This window comes from Rattus norvegicus, chromosome 9 (genome assembly GCF_021556685.1).
Source record: "Rattus norvegicus strain SHRSP/BbbUtx chromosome 9, alternate assembly SHRSP_T2T, whole genome shotgun sequence".
In the NCBI taxonomy this organism is placed as follows: domain Eukaryota; kingdom Metazoa; phylum Chordata; class Mammalia; order Rodentia; family Muridae; genus Rattus; species Rattus norvegicus.
In genome coordinates, this window is record NC_141542.1 from 91,482,231 (window position 1) to 91,502,743 (window position 20,513).

General features: G+C 52.9%; 1 protein-coding gene across 1 annotated transcript; it reads left to right on the forward strand.

Annotated features, from left to right (window-relative positions):
- Nucleotides 1-5,931: 5,931 nt before the first annotated feature.
- Nucleotides 5,932-18,421, forward strand: Wnt10a (Wnt family member 10A). The gene is given in 4 exon segments (NM_001108227.2): nt 5,932-6,691; nt 7,690-7,952; nt 14,909-15,288; nt 17,362-18,421. Coding segments are annotated over 4 exon segments (1,254 nt in total). The 5' UTR covers nt 5,932-6,578; the 3' UTR covers nt 17,860-18,421.
- Nucleotides 18,422-20,513: the final 2,092 nt, after the last annotated feature.

Below are 20,513 nucleotides of genomic sequence, written 5' to 3' on the forward strand. Positions count from 1 at the left end.
ACACACTCAGAGGAAACAAGTTTGTCCCAAGGTCTTGTTTGGTGTCCACACATTCTTTTTAACCTGGTTCCCTTCAGGAAGATGATTGTGAGAAGTTAAAGAACACATGCATAGTTCTGGGTTCTCTAGAACTGAGGTTATGCCCACATCTCTCTTTTTTTTTTTTTTTTGGTTCTTTTTTTTTTTTTTTTTTTTTTTTTTTTGGAGCTGGGGATCGAACCCAGGGCCTTGCGCTTCCTAGGCAAGCGCTCTACCACTGAGCTAAATCCCCAACCCCTATGCCCACATCTCTAACCCAAGAGAATAGGGTGCACAGCCCAACTGCGGACTATTCCCCCAGTGCAAATGTTGCATATGGGGGGTGGGTGACTCTTCCCCTTCAGCTAGGCAGGGAAAGATATGAGCTTTTGGTTCCGATAATCAGGTTTGAAGCTGGTATAGTAAAGGACAGTGTGGCCTGTTTCTCTACCTATGGGTTTTCAATCTATTTCAATTAGCCATTGCTACTGTAGCTATAGCAACAACCTCAAAATAACTACTCAGTACTACCTTATGGACAGCTATGCATCAGAACTCATCTCGGTGGTTCTGTTCATAGGAAATAGTATGTGCATCCGGGACCTACATTTCAGGTCACTGTTTGTCTACCATCCTCTTTTCTCCCCTCGCACATTTTAGGGAGGGATGTTATGGGGCTCGAAAAACTTTAAGGGCATTGTTGCTCTTCCAGAGGTCTCAGTGATACTATGTAACAGCAGAGTGGCTGGGGTCATTCTGCTAGAAGATGTGCTGACCTAGGGAGTTTTTAAGGGTTTGTTTCCATGCCTAAGGTCAGTGTTTCTCCAAGATCTCTTCTTCCTGTGACTGTCTTGGGCTTTCTCTCAGCATGGTGGCCTGAAGGCAGAAAAGACTTCAAGAAAAGAGAGTATGTCACACCTCCAGGCAGGTTTCTGAGAATCCAAGCATAGAAGTTACATAGTATCAGTGTCACTCCCCCTTGGCTAGAACAGATCAGAGTCAGCCAAGATTTACAGAGGGGAAGTAGACTGCCTAGCAATGGGAGGAATGACAAAGAATTTGCAGCCATCTTGACCCACTCCACACCTCTGGAGAAATGTTTGGAGGGTTTCTTTTTTCTTGAGATATGAAAAACACTCAGCCTGACATTTGACACATGAATTATGCCAATTTTATGTTTGGCAAAGGGCAGTTACTGTGAGAGGATAGAGAGAGCTGTTGCTCGACAGGTATTGGGTAGCTTGGACTGCAAATGAAGAATTTAACTTTCAGACTAGGCTAAAGGGAAGTACAGAACTTGGTTGAATTCAGCCACAGCTAAGTTGAACACACAGACTTAAGTGGTATCATTACAGGTCGGTCTCTCTCCTCCACCCCTTCTGTCCCTCTTCTCAATCCTTAGTCCCTAACCCCTACGTCTGTGACCTTCATTTCAGGTCACTGTGTGTCTGCCATCCTCTTCTCTCCCCTTGTATATTTTCTCTAAATGACAGGTTTGTGCCTATATGCTCAGGACTGAGAAAGGAAGGGTGTTATGGGGCTGGAGAAATTGCTCAATGGTTAAGGGTACTGTTGCTCTTCCAGATGGTTCGGGTTCAATTCCCAGTATTTATTTAGTGACTCACAATGGCCCTTAACTCCAGCTCCAGAGGATCAGGAACCATCTTTTGGCTTTGCAGGCATCAGACATACACACGGCACTCAAACATACATCCAGGCAAAACCAGCATGCACATAAAAAAAACAAATCTGCTTTTAAAAGCCTTCTCAATTGTAGTCCCAAGAAAGACACTGACAAATTCAGCCTGGTCATTTGCTCATCCCTGAACCAGTAATCCCTCCCAAGAAGACATGCTACTATGACATATTGGCCTAAGACCACAGAGAATGGGGGTACAGAGTTCTTCAAATAGAACCGAGGAAGGGAACCTCAGGACGGACACTAATGGTGGCTTCTAGTATATACATCTACTCTGATGGTGTCCCATTAACCACTGGGTCATCGTTGTAGGCGTGGGATGTCAGGCTGGGAAGAAGGAAGGGGCTTTTTGTATTTTCCTTCTTGTCTCTCCTGGCTCTCTTCCACAAATGCCTGAGTTTCAGGGTACCATCATGAAGAATTTGAACTCAGAACCTCCTGACGGAAGCAGACTCTAATATTTTAAGAGAGATTCGAAATGACATTAAGGGGCACACAGAAGAGAAAGGAAAACTCTGAGGGATGGGGTTTATAGTCACAAATCTGTCTTCCCCCGAGCTTGGGAGGGGGTGCTGTTGTGCCTCCTCTCTCCTCCCTTCCTTCTCCTCCCCTCCTGTCCCCAGTGCAGGCAGACCCCAAGCCTAGTACAGGCTGTGCAAGTCACCCAGGAGCTAACAACGCGCTTTTTCAATCTCTTGTGCTTCTCAAATAGGCCACCAGAGGGCGTCCAGGGTCCAACTTCTCTATTGACAGCTGCAGCAGGAGCAGGATGTCTAGAGAACTCAAAGATCAGGAAGCCCCAACGGTAGGACTAAAAGGGAAGCCTACAGACCCACCGACAGCTTGGGTCAAACCGCTAGGGTTTCAGGCTGTCTGGGACCTCTAGGCTGAGCACACATAGAACTGGGACTCCATTCTATGTGTCTCTACGCCTGCCTGGTTCTGGAAGGGTATTCTTAAATGAGATGATGCTGAATCCTCTCTGGAGCCCGAAAAGCAGAGACTAAGGCAAATGATAAGGACTGCCGTTACTCCAAACAGTTCAAAAAGGAAGGTAAGATGTAGTTTAAAAAAAAAAAAAGGCCTTGAGCAAGTCAGCTAAGCAGCTAACCTGTGTGCTTCATTCTGTGAGAATACACAGTCATTCTGTGTTGACTACAGTCTTGATAGGAGGGGGTTAGAGAGAGGGTTTCTCTGTGTAGCCCTGGCTGTCCTGGAACTAGTTCTGTAGTCCAAGCTGGCCTCAAACTCAGAGAGCTGCCTGCCTCTGCTTCCCTAGTGCAGTGATTAAAAGCGTGTACCTTCATGTCTGGCTTGCCAGCGGTCTTTAAATTGCTAGTCCCACAGTAGCGATCCAGAGGGGTGATGGTTCTGAACAGGAAGCATGGTTAGAGGTCATGAGCCTATTCCTCTTTAAGCACGGAGGTGGCTCTGTGCCCTTGCACTGATGCCTGAGAATGGAGTGAAAGACGTTCTCATAAGGGCCCACTGACTCCCCCTCCTTTAGCTTACCCAGCTGCTCAGCCCCAGGCACAGGCAAGGTCCCCTGCTGGCTGAGGGGTGGGGGACACGTGGAACTTGGGCAAAGGGGAAGAGCACAGAGGCACCCCAGATGTGTGAGAGTGTGTGTGTGTGTGTGTGTGTGTGTGTGTGTGTGTGTGTGTCTGCATCAGGAAAAGGGCAGCACATAGGCAGAAGGGTTAGAAGACTGAGTGGAGGGCCTAGGATGAGTCTGAGGCCAAGTGTTCCCAACTCTCTTTACCCTTGATAGCCACACCTTAGGAATCTGGGGACCTGGAAGCAGTGAGCTATTTCTCCTTACCTTGCCGAGGCAGGACAACAGAAAGGAGGGTCCCTTATCCATCTAGAGCATCTGCTCTCTTTTCTTCACCAAGACCAACTTCTTCTCCAGCTGAGCATCAAGGCAGAGCAGGACTGGACTGGGCTAGGCTGGAGCTGTGAGGGTCCCACCTGTTCTCACCCTGTGCTTCCCCCAGCCCTCCTCCAGGAGACCTCCCCCAGAGCTGCCACAGCTGGAACCATTCTCCAGCTGCCTTTCATCCTCCCAGCTTCCCGCCCCCTCCCCCTGTGGCCCCTGTAATTGTGGTCTCTGGCAGGCTGCTGCGGGGGCTGGGGCTGGGCTGAGGGCCAGGGCCCAGGGCCCAGGGCAGGTCTGAGGTAGAGACTGCGGGCTGCTGGTGCTGGTAGAGGCTTGGCCATGATATGGGTCATTCAGGTTAGGGCCCCAGATGCACATTTGTCTTTGGGCTTCATCTACACATAGGCCAAAATCTGCCTGCCACTTACACACTTGGGCATTGCTAGGCCTCATGATCTTGGGCCAGACTCAGGATGGGTGCATAGGCTATGGGCTTCGATATTTGCCTTCTAGAGTTTCCAAAGTGGGGGAAAATCTTTCTCCCTTGTACTTCTGTGTTCCATGAATAGTGTGGGTCCTATAGCAGAAACCCTTCCTCTCCTTCCCCGAAGGAGGGCCAAAAGGAGAAACAAACAGATGTTCTGTCAGGTCACCAGCAAAGGCAGTGTGCCCTAAACATTTGGGAGATGGGTGGGAATGGAGACCCCTGATTTAGTGCCTTGGAACCGAGAGTCAGTATCCCCACAATAGCGTAACCCAGCATACATATGCTAAAAGATACATATGCTGCTTCAAGTGTGGACATTAAGGTGAGCTCTGGATGTGGGCAAGGATGTCTGTACCTTGAGTATGGCTTCCTTGTTGGGTTGGGAGGGGTCTATTTCTAATCTATTCTGGGCCTCAGTTTCCCCAGGAGCCAATCGGAACTTGGATGTCCAGCCTGCAGATACATGTCCTGGGCTTGTGCCTCCTTCCAGTGTGACCCTACTGTAATGTCAAGTGGTCCCTGTTCCTGTGACACCAACGGTGGGGGAAGAGTTAGGAGGACTGGGGTGGCCAGGGTCAAACAAGGCTCTGATGACACAGGCTGCTTCCTGCCCCCGGCTGTTTTCCTGCTATCCAGCCAGACTGCTCCCTTGTTGTCCCGCCCCAACCCCCAGCAGCCCCAAGCTCTTAATTCCTGACAGCTGCCTTCTATGGCTGCCGGCAGAGATGGGGGAAGGAGGGAGAGTGTGTCATCAGCCTGCAGCCCTCTGGCCAACCCCACCACCTGACAGTCTGGGGGCAAGAAAAGCACCTCCCCTCCAATTCTCCAAGGATGGTCAATTCCTGGAATGGGCCCCTTTGTCTCTGAGCCCATAGGCTATGACAGTTCTGTTCTTAAGCCGAAAGGGGCTCTCTTCAGATAGAGAGGGTCATGGGACATGAGGTCTGTGGGTGGTGTGTATAATAAGAGACCTGTGCCCATTTCACAGAGGATGGTGCTGAGGACACAGCAGACTCACTGTCAGGACCCAGATTAGAACCACAGCCTCTGGTTCTCAAGCCCTTTCTCTGGTCACAGATCCATGCTCGACATAGAGCAGGAGACTAGTGTTCAACCAGGAGTGCGAGAAGAAAGGAAGAGACCCTAGAAGACCATTCAGACAGCCCATGTAAGAGCAGTACCAGGATCAGGTCATGCTTCAAAGCATCCCTGGGCAAGCTCCATTTAGTGTTGGGGACACAGCTGGTGTGGTGAGGGTCAGGACAACTAATCCAGTTTAGCCCTTTGGCTAATTTGCTGGTGGACCTTATGGGTCTCTGTTTTCTTGGGAAGTAAAAGGAGCCGTGAATAAAATGTCCTGACTTCAAACCTCATTAGAATGTCCTCTAATCCATGCTCCTAGCTAGAGCCACATGCACATAGGCACCTAGGTCACAACAAGAATTTACTAGAGTCCTGACTCTTTTGCTTTTGGAAGACCACTGACTAGATGAGGTGGGTTCTGTTACTTATTTCATGAAGGGATAGAAGCTGGCTCTCAGAGCACCTGTGGAAGGTCACCTTGCAAAGCAGGGGAGAAGCCAGGGGCTGCCAAACCCTTCTGGGACCTTCATGCACACCTGTTTCTCTAGGCAATCTGGGGGAAGTCCCTCCTGAAGCAGAGTAGGCAAAACGGAGGGGCTGGCCTCGCCCCTCCAGCCCCGCAGGTGTGTGCTGGGTGGGTTGGGACACTCCCCTGCAGCTGTGTCTCAGCTTCAGTGGGGCACACACAACTCGGGTTAACAAACAGACCGGCGCCCGAAGTCTCCCAGTGCATGGGGCCAATAGCCCAGACGCCAGGACCTTTCCTTCCTTCACCCTTTGCACGCGTTTCCCCTCCCCCCAACACACAGGGCGCTAGTCCTACACGGACTCAGTGGCCTCGGGGACGGAGCGTGCCACCCCCTGTCGTGACGTCACTTGGGGTAGAACCCTTAGACACTACATGGGGGTTGGGGGGAGCAGAGCTCCCAGAGTCAGGACAGTCACTCACTCTCCAAGCGGTGGGGCTGGGCCAGACAGTACCGCCCCCACCGCGCCCGCCTCGCACACCCTCGGAAGCGCAGGCTCGCAGCGCGGCGCTGGGGGGGGGCTGCTCCCCAGAACCTCGGCCTCCAGTCCCCAGCCCGCTGTACCTCCTTACCCTCTAGAGGCCCCCCTTTACCCTCTAGAGGCATCAGGAGTTGTCGCAAGGGGCCCTTGGGAAATTCCCTGGACCCCTGTGCCAGGAGGTGCCCGGTTCGCCCGCTCCCCATCCACCCCCCCGAGGGCGGTGCCCGGGGGCGCTGCCCCATGGAGCGGGGAGGCGGGCGCCGTCTGCTGCGGGAGCTGTGACCTGAGTAGGAGCTGTGTGTCGCAGCCACCCCACCCCTGCCGATCATGCGCCGGCGACCCTGGTTCGCCAGTCCCACTGGGCTGTGAGCCCCCCACTCCTGGCCTGTCACGGCCCGCGCGCCATGGGCAGCGCCCACCCTCGCCCCTGGCTGCGGCTCCCACCAGGGCCCCAGCCGCGGCCTGAGCTCTGGGCGCTCCTGTTCTTCCTACTGCTGCTGGCTGCTGCTGTGCCCAGGTGAGCCCTCACCTCATGCTCCGCCCTCTTGGAGAGCTAGGACCCCCCAGGCCCGCTCCGGTGCTCTTGCTGGGGAAGGGACCCTGAAATGAACGGGGAGAGAGCCACAGAAAAGTGCTGGTGTCCAATCAAAGATAGTGAGCTGCCTCCAAAGAAGAGGTTGGATTGGTGACAGGATATGGGCAATCCAGGGAGATAGGGAAGTGCCCAGGTGAGTGATGGCAGCTAGGTTGGGAGGTGGGTATTCGGGGAATGAGTGCGGGTTAGGAGTTCTTCCCACCCTCGGGCAATGAACCCCTATTCTAAGTTCAAACTTACTCATTTCACCTTGCAGGCCACCCCCACCCCCATGAGAGAAAGAACAGAGGGGTTGGAGGGGGTTTCCGCATCTCAGGTGGGGTCAAGTGAGAGACTGCCACTAAAAGGACGTGTGTGTGTGTGTGTGTGTGTGTGTGTGTGTGTGTGTGTGTGTGTGTGTGTAAGCTGGGCTGGGTAAGCGGCAGTTTACATATATCCATGTATGCCTGTGAGACTATGGGCCAATGTATGTTAGGGCAAGCATGTGTGTGAATATTCCTCTGTGTGTGTGTGTGTGTGTGTGTGTGTGTGCATGTGTGTATTTATAACTGTCTGAGGAAGTATGGAAGTGGTAAGTGCTCTGGGTCTCTGTTCCCACCATTACGTGTGCAGGAGTGTGCCTGAAGAAATGCCAGTTGCTGAAACATAGCTTTGGAGCAGGCTTCTGGGGCTCCCTTTGAGGCATCTGTGCCTGGAGAGGAACTTCTAAAATACTGAGTACATACATTTACCTCCGTGGGTGTGCAGCTGGGTGGGTTGTGTTGGAATGGATGAGGAGAGGCATGTATTCCTGGGCCTGACTGTAAGAACCAGGGGTTGGGGGAGAGTGATTATGGCCTGTAGGACAGAATGTGTGTTATTAAACAGGCCCTCACAGTCTCCCACAAAATGCTTATCCACCCCACCCCATATGCCTGCAGGTCAGCACCCAACGACATCCTGGGCCTCCGCCTACCCCCAGAGCCTGTGCTCAACGCCAACACAGTGTGCCTGACATTGCCCGGCCTGAGCCGGCGGCAGATGGAGGTGTGTGTGCGTCACCCTGACGTGGCCGCCTCTGCTATCCAGGGCATCCAGATCGCCATCCATGAGTGCCAGCATCAGTTCCGGGACCAGCGCTGGAACTGTTCCAGCCTGGAGACTCGGAACAAAGTCCCCTACGAGAGCCCCATCTTCAGCAGAGGTAGCTGCCCCTCATTCCAAACTCTTGTCCTTCCAGCAGAGGACCTGTACCCTAGAACTTGCTAGCTGTTCCTAATGAACTCTCAGGATGCTATCTCTAAGACCCGTGTATCTACCAGTCATGTGCTTTCTGGGGAGTGGGGTCAGAAACATGGGCCAGAATCGCCTCTAATTGAGGGTGACAGGTCCCAAGCCTGAGAACAATACTGTTGGCTTATCCCTCTATGCTACGTACCTCATGCTTCAGACCCAGAAAATAACCCTATCATCTTCCCCAATTTATCTTTTACTTAGAAAATGGCCTTAAGGTTGGAGAGCCTGTGGGGGAGGAGTGTAGAGAAGGGGCGGGGGTGAGACCTTTCTGTCACAGGGACGAGTAGGGAAGCCTGGGCAGGTGAACGGCCCGGACTCCTGTAGAGGCTCTGCCCGCTGCGGCAGGGTCCTTCTCACCGCCCCCTAAGCCCCTTCTGAATCAGAGTACTGGGTGTGTGCCTGCTTGTGAGCAGTGGCTCCTGCCCGGCAAGTCTAACAGCTTCATCAAGCCCTGCTTCCCCCTAGTGCTCTGAGGAGCCTTGTCCTCTCTCCCCAACCTGATGACCGAGGTCCTCCTAGACAGTCCCCAGAATGGCTAAGCTGTGGGTGGCAGGTAGTTTTGTTGTTTGTCTCAACTCCCACTCACCTCCTAGCCGAGGCCTTGAATCAGGTCTCTGGGGGCAAGATAGGTATCAGTTTCTTCTCTCAGCTATTGACAGCGTGGGGACCTGGTAGCCTTGGCTCCTTAGGGTCAGACAGATTCTAGTTGGTAGTGGAGGAGGGGCATAGCCTTAGCTTCTAGGGCTTCTGCGGGGAGCCAGGCTTTAAGGTACCCAAACTTTAGAAAGAACCTAGTCAGGTTTTCGTCCCCTTTCAGTAAGACCCTTGCTTGAACCCCTTGGGCCCCCCAAGTCAGGGGCCACTTCAGCCTCCCCCCTGCTCAACCCCAGGCCGCTGCCCCGCCCCTGCGCGCTCCCTCCCGCCTCCCCCGCGCGCCTCGGGCGCTGTTTCTACCCGGCGGAGCCCAGCCCGACGCGTGTGGCGGCATGCAGCCGCGAACTAATCCCCGCGGGCCGCGGCAGACTGCTCCGTGCCGCTCTGAGAGCACTCCCCTCCCTTCTCGCCCCGCGCTAGCGTCCCTCCCGCCCTGCACAGTGATATCCCCTCTTGCCAGCTGGGGAATACCGCAAGCGATCCCCTGTCCACAGGCCTGCTCCACTCCCTCTGCAGGACATGACCCACCCCCACCACCCACCCCTTACCACCCGCGCTGTCTGACACCCAGTAGCAGACAGGCCTCAGCATCTTCCAGGCTCCGGCTGGGCTAGGCCGGTGTTCACCGCCTCCAAACCACCCTCTGCCACACTAGGGTTGCTAGGTCACCTATGCTCCCCACAGCTGCATTTCTTCCTGGACTCTGCTTCCGCTTCTGCACACGGAGGGGCTCTGGCTTTGAGGGTCTTTCCCTTGCTACACCGAGAGAGATGAGCCGGGGCTAACTCTTCAGTTCTCTCCTTGGCCTTATCCCCTCCGCCCCCACCACCAATCCTGCTGACCTCTCTAGCGTGAATCCAGGCGTCCTGATGGGATTTCCCCATCAGGCCGCTGCTACCTGGTGAAGGACCTAGGGTCTCTGAAAGTTAGGGGCAAGTTTGGAGCGATAGAGCCGCGCGAGTTTGGCATGGGGCCAGATGCTCTGGGTTCACCTGCAGTTTAATAAGCGGGAGGTGAGCTGGGGGGGACGGTGGGGAGAGAGGTTAGGGGTGGAGGGGGAGACTTGCCAGGGCTAGCCAGGGCGGGGTGGCACCCAGTACTGAGAGGGGGGCGGGACTGAGGCTCCTGGACTCAGTCAGCCAGTGGGGCTGGGTTCCATCCCTAGGCTTGGAACCCCGCCCTACCTCAGTGGCTTGTGCCCCCCCTCCATCCGTTGCAACACCTCATTTCTACCTCTCCTTCCTTAGTGGGAAAGGCAAGGCAATTGCCATTCTCCCAACCCCGTTTGCCTTACTACTGTCACTGAGCCTGCCTTCATCTCTAGCTAGGTCCATCCTCCTTCTGGCTCATAGTCCTTTTTTTTTTTTCTTTTCCCTCTTCTTCAGGACCAACTAAAATTTGAATCCCAGCAGCCATCTCTTGGTGGAGGCCAGCCCCTGGTTATCTGATTCCTTTCTCTTTCTCATCCAGATCACTGTGGAGCCTATTGACCTGCTTCTACACACACACACACACACACACACACACACACACACACACACACACACACACCAGTATTATGCTATCAAAGGGCTGACCCCTCTGATCCGAGGAGCTTCTTTTTTTTTTTTTTTTTTTTTTTTTTTTTTTTTTTTTTTGGTTCTCTTTTTTGGAGCTGGGGACCGAACCCAGGGCCTTGCGCTTCATAGGCAAGCGCTCTACCACTGAGCTAAATCCCCAACACCCCCCCCCCAGGAGCTTCTTTAAAAATCCACCCTGCCATTATTAATTTCAGGGACTGCTGAGGGTGAGTGGGGAGGTTCCTTAGGCTTTTCTATGGCACTGATGTTACTGCCACACTATCTTCACAGAAACCTCCCCAAGATAGGTTGAACTGGACATATAGATGTGTCTGAGGAAGAAAGGAGGGTAAAGGGTACTGAGGGAGACAAACCGGGGAATATAACCTGGCCAAAGAGAGGTGCTGTGGACCAGAGGGAACTGTGGGGGATAGGCACAAGTCTCTAAGAGGCTTGACAGAGTCGGGGGAAGAAAGTTGTGAGAGGGCCCTAAATTGATGCTGGCTTCTCTGCCCATCCCCCAAATGCAAAGATGACCTGGTGTCTGGGGCACTGATACCTTCAGCATTTGGTCCTATGAACCCAGACTAGACAGGGGGTGAACAGAGAACTCCCTCCACTTGTCCCTCAGGAGGCTGGGTGAGATTTGAGGAAGAAGGTTGGGGGGGGGGGCTTAAGTCTTTGTGTGGCAGGAATGAGAGGCACGAGAGACAAGACAGGGATGGGGAAAGTGTGTTAGACCACAAAGCTTGTCCAGGGAGCTACCACTATTAAGAGCTGCTGTCCCTAAGGCCCAGCCACATTTGGAATGGATGAAAGAAGGGGCCTGTCATCCAACCAGCAAACCAGGTTCCCTGCCCAGGAGAAACTAGCAGTTTAAGTAGCCACAACACTGTCCCACTGCTCTTTCTTTCCTAATGTTTTAGAGACTTGGCTTTAGTTTCGTTTGAGACCGGAATTTTAAGAGCAGGCATCCAGGGTTTAGGGAATGCAGTGACATTCGGATTGGGAAATGAAGGCACAGATGATCAAATCTCAGGGTCATCTAAAGCCTTTGTATTCTGATGATGTTCCAATAAATTAGCAAACTGTATTAAGCATGTAGTTGGTGCTGGGAATTGCACTAAGACATGGTATCATGTTTTGGGGTCCTCAAGTTGTCCCCACTTTGTAGGTCCTATTGCCATCTTTATAAGTGAAGCAGAAAGAGGTTGGGTAATTTGTCATTAGTCATACAGGCTATAAATGAGCTGGAGGGCCAGGACTACTTCATGCAGTTCACCTACACTGCCTTCCAAACTACAAGGCTAATATGAATGTCACCATTGTATGTGTGTTCCAAGTGCGTTCCAAGTACTCCAAGAAGTGAAGCCCACATACCTATGTTTGTGTGAACAAACTCTGTATCTTGCCTAAGTGTTCCCACATACACACAACTCTCTCTCTCTCTCTCTCTCTCTCTCTCTCTCTCTCTCTCTCTCTCCCCAAGCTTAGGAGCATGCATAGGTTATTTGTAAGGAGTGAATGGCAACCAGACCTCTATTCTTGGCCCCTCCTTCTTTGACTTGAATGGGAAGAGCTTAAACTGCTCTGGTCAGTCCTCGTTCCCACTGGCCCCTAAATCATCTTCCCTTCATACTCCCCTGTCTTCCAAGCTTACTCCCCCGCCCCCTTCCTGGCCTGTTGGCTGGCTGTGGCCTATAGTAGCAGCTGACTCCACTTAGATGCTGGCAGTCTCTGTCCCAGATCAAAGGCAGGGCGGCTAATTGTGCATCTTAACAAGCCCCCCCCTGCTCAGGGCAGCCCAGCTGGCCATGGCCCCACCCTTTTCCCCCTCCAGCTGGCCAGATGGCACTGTGCCTGCATCTGCCCCAGACAGTTGGGGCCAAGACCGAAACTGGGGCCCTGAATGGGAGCTGGGGCAGACCCGATGGGCAGGACTTCTCTGAGCATGGATGCTTAAAGAGTGACCAGGCATGCCTTGGTCACCTGTACACGTGGTTGTGACAGCTGTCAGAAACTTGGAGTGGTATAGGGAAAGGTTGTATGGGGTATAGAGTTCTCCAAGATTGCGAATTACATTTCCCCAGATTCTTCTACACTTGTCTTAACCATGATAAAACCTTGAAGGTGTAATTGCCCCTGAATTATCTCTGAATGGGATATCTGGGTTTCTTTCTCAGCAGGAGGATTCTGTTGGAGCCAATGTCCCTCAGCAGAAAGCTGCTGGCCCAGGGAGCTGGGAGAGCTAAGTGGGGTCTCAGTTCCATAACTTCTGTGACCCCAGGGGTTTCCCAGTTGGTAGCATGTGTGTGTGTGTGTGTGTGTGTGTGTGTGTGTGTGTATGTGTGTGTGTGTGTGTGTGTGTGTGTGTGTGTGTGTGTGTGTTCTGTGCTTAGCCTGAGGTCTAGGCTGTCTCTGGAGGTCTGAGTATTGCCACGTGTCCTAAAGCAGACAGGCTGATGGCTGGCAGCAATAGGAGACAAGCTTAGAGCTCTAAAGATAAAAGGCAGGGGATAAATGCAGGGTACATGTCCTGGAGTTTTGGGTCTACCCTTTAGCCTTAGGCTCCACCAGCTCTCAGCAGTTTCTGCTCCCCTGAAGCCTGTGCCAAGTTCCAGCATCCTCTTTGAAGGCTACAGATCAATCTTTATCCCCTCCTGTCTGGTCCTAGCCAGGCTCCTGTTACCAGGATGTCAAGAGCCAGAAAGAGAAGAGGGAGAATCTGCTTCATAGGCTTCTGCTAATCCAAATGATTTGTTTTAGACATGGGTCATGAGCTGCTAGCCTTTGTCTTTGATTGGGGTGAAACAAAAAGCAATGATGTAAAAAGAAAATGTGGCAGGTTGAATGAGATCAGACCGCAAGAACAGTTCAATAATCGCAGTGTTTATGTAGAGCTTATTATCAACAAGACAGTGCTCCAAGCGCTTTGTATTTAATAACGTTCAATTCTCGAAACAACAATTGTCTAGATAATGATAACACTTGTTCACAAAGAAGGAAACTGAGGTACAAAGAGATTAGTTCTCTTGGCCAAGGTCATATGGTTATTAATAACTGGCCAGTAGAAGAGTCAAGATCTGAAACACTGGCAATATGATTGCAGAAATCAGATCTTACCTGCTAGAGAGCCCATTATTATAATTTGTCTGGGCAAGAAGGAGAGATTTTGCTTTGTGATGTAGCTGGGTGAAGCTTACAGCAGGAAGGGCTACGGGGTTTGGTTCTGTCCAGGACCAGATAGATAGCTCTCTAGATCCTGTAAGGCCTCTGAGAACATGTCCTCCTAGTCTTTGATGGGAGGATGCTGCCAATTTTTCTGAATCTCTGACATTTTCCAAGGACATCACCCTCCTGCAACAGGGGTCCATGGCACAAGTAGATTCTTCCCTTTGTGTGTGGAAGGATGTGGGAAGGAAGGGAGGGTTGCAGGGGTGGGAGTGGGGCTTCTCTCATTGCCTGTCCTCTCCAGGGTCCAGAGACTTGTTCTAAAACTTGCTTTGAGCTAGTTCTTTCTGGGTGGAGAATTAGTAAGAGTTAGCCTACAGGTCTGAGAGCTGGACCATCTCTTTGAGTAGGTCTATCCTGGTACAGGTCCAGGGTCCTCTTAGGAGAAGGCTCAGGCTGCTGTACCCAAAAGGAAAACAGTATAAACATGCACTGGGCCAAGCTAGCACATCCCAAGGCCTTTGAGTGTCTCAATCAGAGAGAGTTCTTTTACCCTCTAAGCCTCCAATGAAAAGCAGACTCTGCCTTCCCACTCAGTTTGCAGCCCTGCTACATGCCAGATGGCACTTAAGACACTATGTTCACCTGCACCACCCTTCAGGTGTTTCCAGCTGTCCAAAACAGGACAAAGGCAGGGTGGCTGGGGCAGGAGAAAGCATTCGCTTCTGCTTTCAGCTATGTCTTGTCAACCAGGATAAAAACCATCAGGGAGGGAGGGTTCCAGGCTGTGCTTAAAGTGAGTATACAGCAGCCCATTTTCTGGAGTAGGGTATAGTAAGGGCAGATGATGTGGTCTTATCCCCCTGCCCATTGGCATCTCCTAAGGCCTGGAATTCCACCACTTGTAATTTATTCTTTGGGTTAAACTTTGCTCTCTTTCTCTAGGCTATGTTAAGATGGCAGGTATCACCCTGGAAAGGTAATAGATTAAGTGCCTGATCTGAAAAAGAATGCATTTGCCAGGCACTTTCTGCCCTGGAGGGGAGATCTAGACGTACAAATTCCAAACTTGCTAAGGAGGTGTTAAAGAAAAAGGGAAGGGGGTGTGATTCTCCCCTCCTCTGTCCACCCCCTTTCTGCCCCAGTGACTCAATCTCATAGCATGCTAGTAAGCCACCTGCCGGACAACTATACCCCAGCCCTACTGTAAGGACCACGTTTTTCTGGTGTCTCGTCACAGCTTTTCTTTTTCCTTAATGGTTTATTCTCTTTATTTTATGCACAATTGGTATTTCGCTCGCATGTATGTCTGTGTGAGGGTGTCAGATCCCGAGGGAACTAGAGTTCAGATAGTTACAAGCTGCACAGGTGTGAACTGCCAGGTGGGTGTCAGGAATTGAACACAGGACTTGAGAAGAGCAGCTAGTACTCTTAGCTATTAACCGCTGAGCCATCTCTCCCAACCCCGTTCCACACACAGGTTTTCGAGAGAGTGCTTTCGCCTACGCCATAGCAGCTGCCGGGGTGGTGCACGCAGTGTCCAACGCGTGCGCCCTGGGTAAACTGAAGGCTTGCGGTTGCGATGCCTCCAGGCGTGGGGACGAAGAGGCCTTTCGTCGGAAGCTGCACCGCTTGCAGCTGGACGCCCTACAGCGCGGAAAGGGCTTGAGCCACGGGGTCCCGGAGCACCCTGCCATACCCCCTGCCAGCCCAGGCCTGCAGGACTCCTGGGAGTGGGGTGGCTGCAGTCCGGATGTGGGCTTTGGAGAACGCTTCTCCAAGGACTTTCTGGACTCCCGAGAGCCTCACAGAGACATCCACGCACGCATGAGACTCCACAACAACCGTGTGGGCAGGCAGGTGAGAGTCGTGGTCAGTCCCCCAACCCCTGCGCGTCCCCGCGCGGCAAAGCGGGCGGGCTCAGCATCCACTCAGGTAACTCCCCTTCTTGGAATCACTCTACTTCCCCAATCCAGTCACCTCACAGTCATCTCCTTGCAAGAACGCAGTGGGGAGCAACTGCTGTGCTCTGAGCACCTGGAAGATGGGATTGAAACAGCCTTTTCCTTAGAGGGCATACCCCACTCCTTCTCTATTTTCTCTGATGACCAACCCAGAAAGGAGTAGGCTGGCAGTCAGAACCAGGGCTAATACAGTCTCCTTCTCTGTGGAGGCAGAACTTTGAACAAAATCATCCACCATGTGTCCCAGCTCTGAGTGTCTCTAGGAGCTTGAGGTCACCATCTTCGGCTTTCGATTCAGTCTCCCAGGAGGGGATTCTCACAGACTGAGGACCTTCTCTTTCCTTTTTCTGGACGGCTCATAACTACCTTAAAGTGTAAAAGGAACACCGCTAATAATACACACATATGCAGACACACAAACACAAAGGCAGGAAAGGGATAGCTGGTTAAGTTATCAAACCTTACTGTTCAGGCATTTTTCCTGAGCTCTCAGTCTACTTATGCAGACCTATGATGTCAACCCTCCTAATAACAAGTGCTCTGATGTGGAAACCAAGGCAGGGAATGACTAAGAACCTCGCTGGAGGTGGGAAAGGTGGCAGAGAGGCAGACTCCATCCCCAGCCAATGGAGTTGTATCTCAGCACTTTCCTGGCAGTTCCCGTACTCATTCCTCGTCTGATCCTCCCTTGTCTGCTCGAGCCAGTTTTGGGCTTCCTCTCACTCTGCTCTTTCCCCCTAGGCTTCTTAGCCCACTCCGGTTCACCTTTGTTCTCCACAGCTGATTCAGCAGTTCCCATCTTCACTTAGAGTGAGGTGAATTGAGGTGCAGGCTTACCCTCTGGTCCTATCCAGCTCCCACCCAGGCATGCCCTGTGCAAGGGGCTCCTTTCCCAAGCTCCTGATACCACCCAGCCCAGACCAAAAGTGCCTCCTCCTTGTCCTTGTTAAACTGGTTAATTAATGGCTGCGGCCTGTGGGAAGCAGATGTTCTGGGGCTGTTGGCCCAGGGAAGCTTTGGTGTGGGGGTGTGGGGTGGGATAGAATGGGGGAGGGGGTTCCCACGTGGTGCTGACACCGCAGGCCACACATGCAGGCTGTGCAGTCCCCTAATACCTAGCACAGTGGGAACCCTCACTTAGGGCCTTCTGAACCAGTTTTGAAGGCCCCAGAGCTTGCTTTTCTTAAGAGTATTTGGGGGCCATGGTTGGAGAATGTGAACAAATTTCAATGTGGGGTACCTTGTGAGGGTAACACTAAGGGGTTCTATGGAGGAGATTATTATAGAACAAGTTGAATACTAGGTGAGTGCAAGCAGGCTTCCTTTAGAGACATGGGAACTCTTCTGCTTCCATAGAGCTGACAATTTGACTGTCTGGGTTGTCGGATGGGAGGGGCGGGGGGGGGATCTGCACTCAGGGAATCCTTGGCACCTGCTGTCACTCAGTATAAACAGGGCAAATTCAAGTTGGTATAATGGGAGGGGTTTGACTCCTTAGTTCCTGTCCTTTCTCCTTCTCAACTCCCTGCAAAGACCTGTAGGGCACAGCTGGGGATGGTGGTGGGAGTGGTGGAAGAGGGGATCTTTCTTGCTCACTGCCTGGAGGGAGGCCAAAGGCTTTGGGGTTGAGATGTAGGGGAGCAGGCAATTCCTTGCTCCGGAGAAGGGAGAGGGAATTTCCCTGAACATTTGGGATCCTCAGGGCTCAGGAAGCAAGAATCCCCAGGCCCAAGGACCCCCATGCAGTTAGTTGCTAGAAAGACTGGCAGGGAAGGAAGGAGCTCGAAGGAGGGAATTCCCCCGGGGCCGAGCCGGATAGGAAGTGGTGAATGGATGGGCTGCAGAAGAGCGGGAAGAAATTCTAAGCCTCTGTTTCGGTGCAATGGGAGCCGGTTTCCAGCCTCTATGGCTGGAGGAGGGCTGGAACAGTGGACGCCGTCCTCATCCCTCTCGGTGCCTCCCTCTGCAGGCGGTGATGGAGAACATGCGGCGAAAGTGCAAGTGCCACGGCACCTCAGGCAGCTGCCAGCTCAAGACCTGCTGGCAGGTGACGCCGGAGTTCCGCACAGTGGGGGCGCTGCTGCGCAACCGCTTCCACCGCGCCACGCTCATCCGGCCGCACAACCGCAACGGTGGCCAGTTGGAGCCCGGCCTCGCGGGAGCACCCTCGCCAGCACCGGGTACTCCAGGGCTGCGCCGTAGGGCCAGTCACTCCGACCTGGTCTACTTTGAGAAATCGCCCGACTTCTGTGAGCGCGAGCCTCGTCTGGACTCGGCAGGCACTGTGGGGCGCCTGTGCAATAAGAGCAGCACGGGTCCAGACAGCTGCGGCAGCATGTGCTGTGGCCGCGGTCACAACATTCTGCGCCAGACGCGCAGCGAGCGCTGCCACTGTCGTTTCCACTGGTGCTGCTTCGTGGTCTGCGAAGAATGCCGCATCACTGAGTGGGTCAGCGTCTGCAAGTGAGCGGGCCCAAGCTCCTCTGGGTCTCAAGAAAGGTTCTCCTCCTGGTGCCTGGCTTCTGCCATTAGCGACCTGGGCCAGGCAGCAGCAGCCTTGGCTCCTGAGAGAGATGGTTGACTCTTAACAGCCCTGAGGGTCTGCAATCACCGGACAGTCCAGATCTGACTGACGTCCATCTACTCACTTCTGTGGGTTCCCCTCTTTCTGTTCCTAGCTCAGGCAGGTGGGGGTGGTAGTGGAGACTGCCCCACACCCTAGGACATGTCACCAAAGCAGCCCAGCCTGGCAGGCCCACCGCCTGTCAACTCTTCTCCCCTTCTCCAGCAGTGTTGGGCAATGCACTGAAGCTGGTGGGCACTGGGAAGAAAACGCAGAAATGGGCGTCATTAGGCTGAAGTGTCTTTCTAAGGGCTCTAGATCTCCCCCTCCACAGACTTCTGCTCCTGTCTTTTTCACTTAACGGATATTTATTTTACACTCTCTTTTTGACACTCTCTGGGGAAAAAGAAGCCTCTGGGAGTTTACAGGCTGATTAAGGGACATGGACAATAAACCAGTAAACACAAACAAGGTTATTCCAGGCAGTGTTATGGGTTATGGGGAAAACTAATCAGGGCTGGGGGTATACACTGATTTGTGGGAAATAGAGACCTTTGTGCTGAAACTGTCAGCCAGGGAGACTTCTGAATTGTGATAGACAGGCTGTGACCTGCAAGGGGAGAGAGAGCCATGGGAAGGTGGGGAAGGGCTTTTCAGACCAGCTATAGAAACCCAAAGCTCTGAGGGGAGAGAGACCTCCACGAGTTGAAAGATCAGCAGAGCAGCCTCTGCCTTTGGAGATTAGAAATCAAGGACTGATAGGAGAGGCCAGAGGACAGGGTAGCCATCAGTACCAGGTTTTATTGAAGAGAAATTTGCAGAGTCTCTTAAGTAGACAGCGGTTGTGCACTGGTTCCCACATGTATGGGGGTCTGGCTGAAATGGAGAAAAGATGACAGCCGGAAAGGATGTTATGGGATGGGGACTACGACTAATACCTAGCTGAGGCCTGAGTTTGGATGGCAGCAGTAGGGATGTCTAGAAGGACCCAGGGACCCAGAGTCCTCAGTGCCAGGATTCTAACCGCCCACTTTGTACCGGAGCTCTTTGCCACAAGCCAGGACGAGTGGCTGTGCCCAGCAGCAACCGATGGCAGAGACAGGAGGCACTCTGAGAGAAGTAATCCCGGGCAAGACCCAGCTCAACCCAGTCAGCGCCCCAGGGAGCAGGTGGGGCCAGGAGGTGCGGCTGGGAATAGGGTGGTGGCAGACTCGCCGCCGTCTGGAGCTGGGCTCTGGAGTCTAGGCAGGGAAGCTTGGGGTGCATAGGAAGCCATTCCGAGCCCTTCATTCCCCCAGAGCCACAGAGGAAACTCCAGTTAGTGAAAACATCCCCACTAGGACTCTGCTAAGCTAGAATTGGGTCGTGCTTGCTTGTATCCATTGTGGTTCAACCCTGACGACTTTCTAGAACAGACCCCCAGGATCTGGTTCACACAGGTTTATCTACTTCATCCAGCCTATTGCTCAGTTACGGCCCTTGCTGGATGTCTCTATTTATCACCTAATGGCATCCATCTTGATAAGCCAAGCACAACAAAGTCTTATCCCAAAGGCCAGTTTGCACAGAGACCCCCACCCCCACCCACTGTTTCCTTGCTGCTATCCCCTGAGGGGTTGATTCTGAAACCAAACTCGTCCTGTTGGCTCTCTAACTTGCTCTCAGCTCCCTGCTGTTTGCTCCATTTCAGCAGCCCCTAGGCGTGCCTAAGGCACCGGGCCCTCTCCAGTGCTTAGTTCTGTTGCCTCAGTAGAGACTTGGGGTTCTCTCCCCACCCCCACCCCTAAACAGTTCCAAAGGCAGGTGGGTGAGAGTCTCAGAGGGAGGAGGGGTAGGCAGGAACAGACAGACACACCTGCCTCATTCCTTTCCTCTTGTTCATCCTGGAGAGAACTCTAGGGGCTGGGTTCCCCCCTTCTTCCCTCCCATCCTAGGGAGGAAGAGAGGTGCGCTGGGGGAATTGGAGGGTAGAGGGATAGTCCCACCCCTAGCAGCATTCACTGCAGCATTAACTTTGACCTCTGCCTTTTGGGGCTTGGGGAAGTGAGTTATCGGATGGAGTTTGGGAATAAGGGGGAAGTTGCACACTGTAGAACATGTTGCCTGGGGGGAGAGAGAGAGAGAGAGAGAGAGAGAGAGAGAGAGAGAGAGAGAGAGAGAGAGAGAGAGAGAGAGAGAAGGGCAGAGGTAGGGCAGGGAACTGGACACTGAGCTTCAAGGGACCCCAGTGGTCAGAATCAATGGTCTGATGTATGCTAGTGTGACCTGTAAAGTTGGGAAAGGGGCAAAATTATTGTTTCCCCAAGCCACCGTCACACAGCCTCCCTGGTCTGGACCACAAGGCTGGGCCTGTGATAGCAGAGTGGCCTATGGGACTCCTTAGAGGGAGGTGTGGAGGCGATGCAGGTGGGAGGGTGGGTGCTGTGCTTGCGCACGCTGGCTGGAGCCTACAGCGGGAAGCGCGTACTGGTTGAAAACAGGTGGAAATGGGATTCTGAAATGAATGCAAGCCCAGGGCGAAGGTGGGCTGGAGAACTCGCCCGCTGCGAAATTTGGAA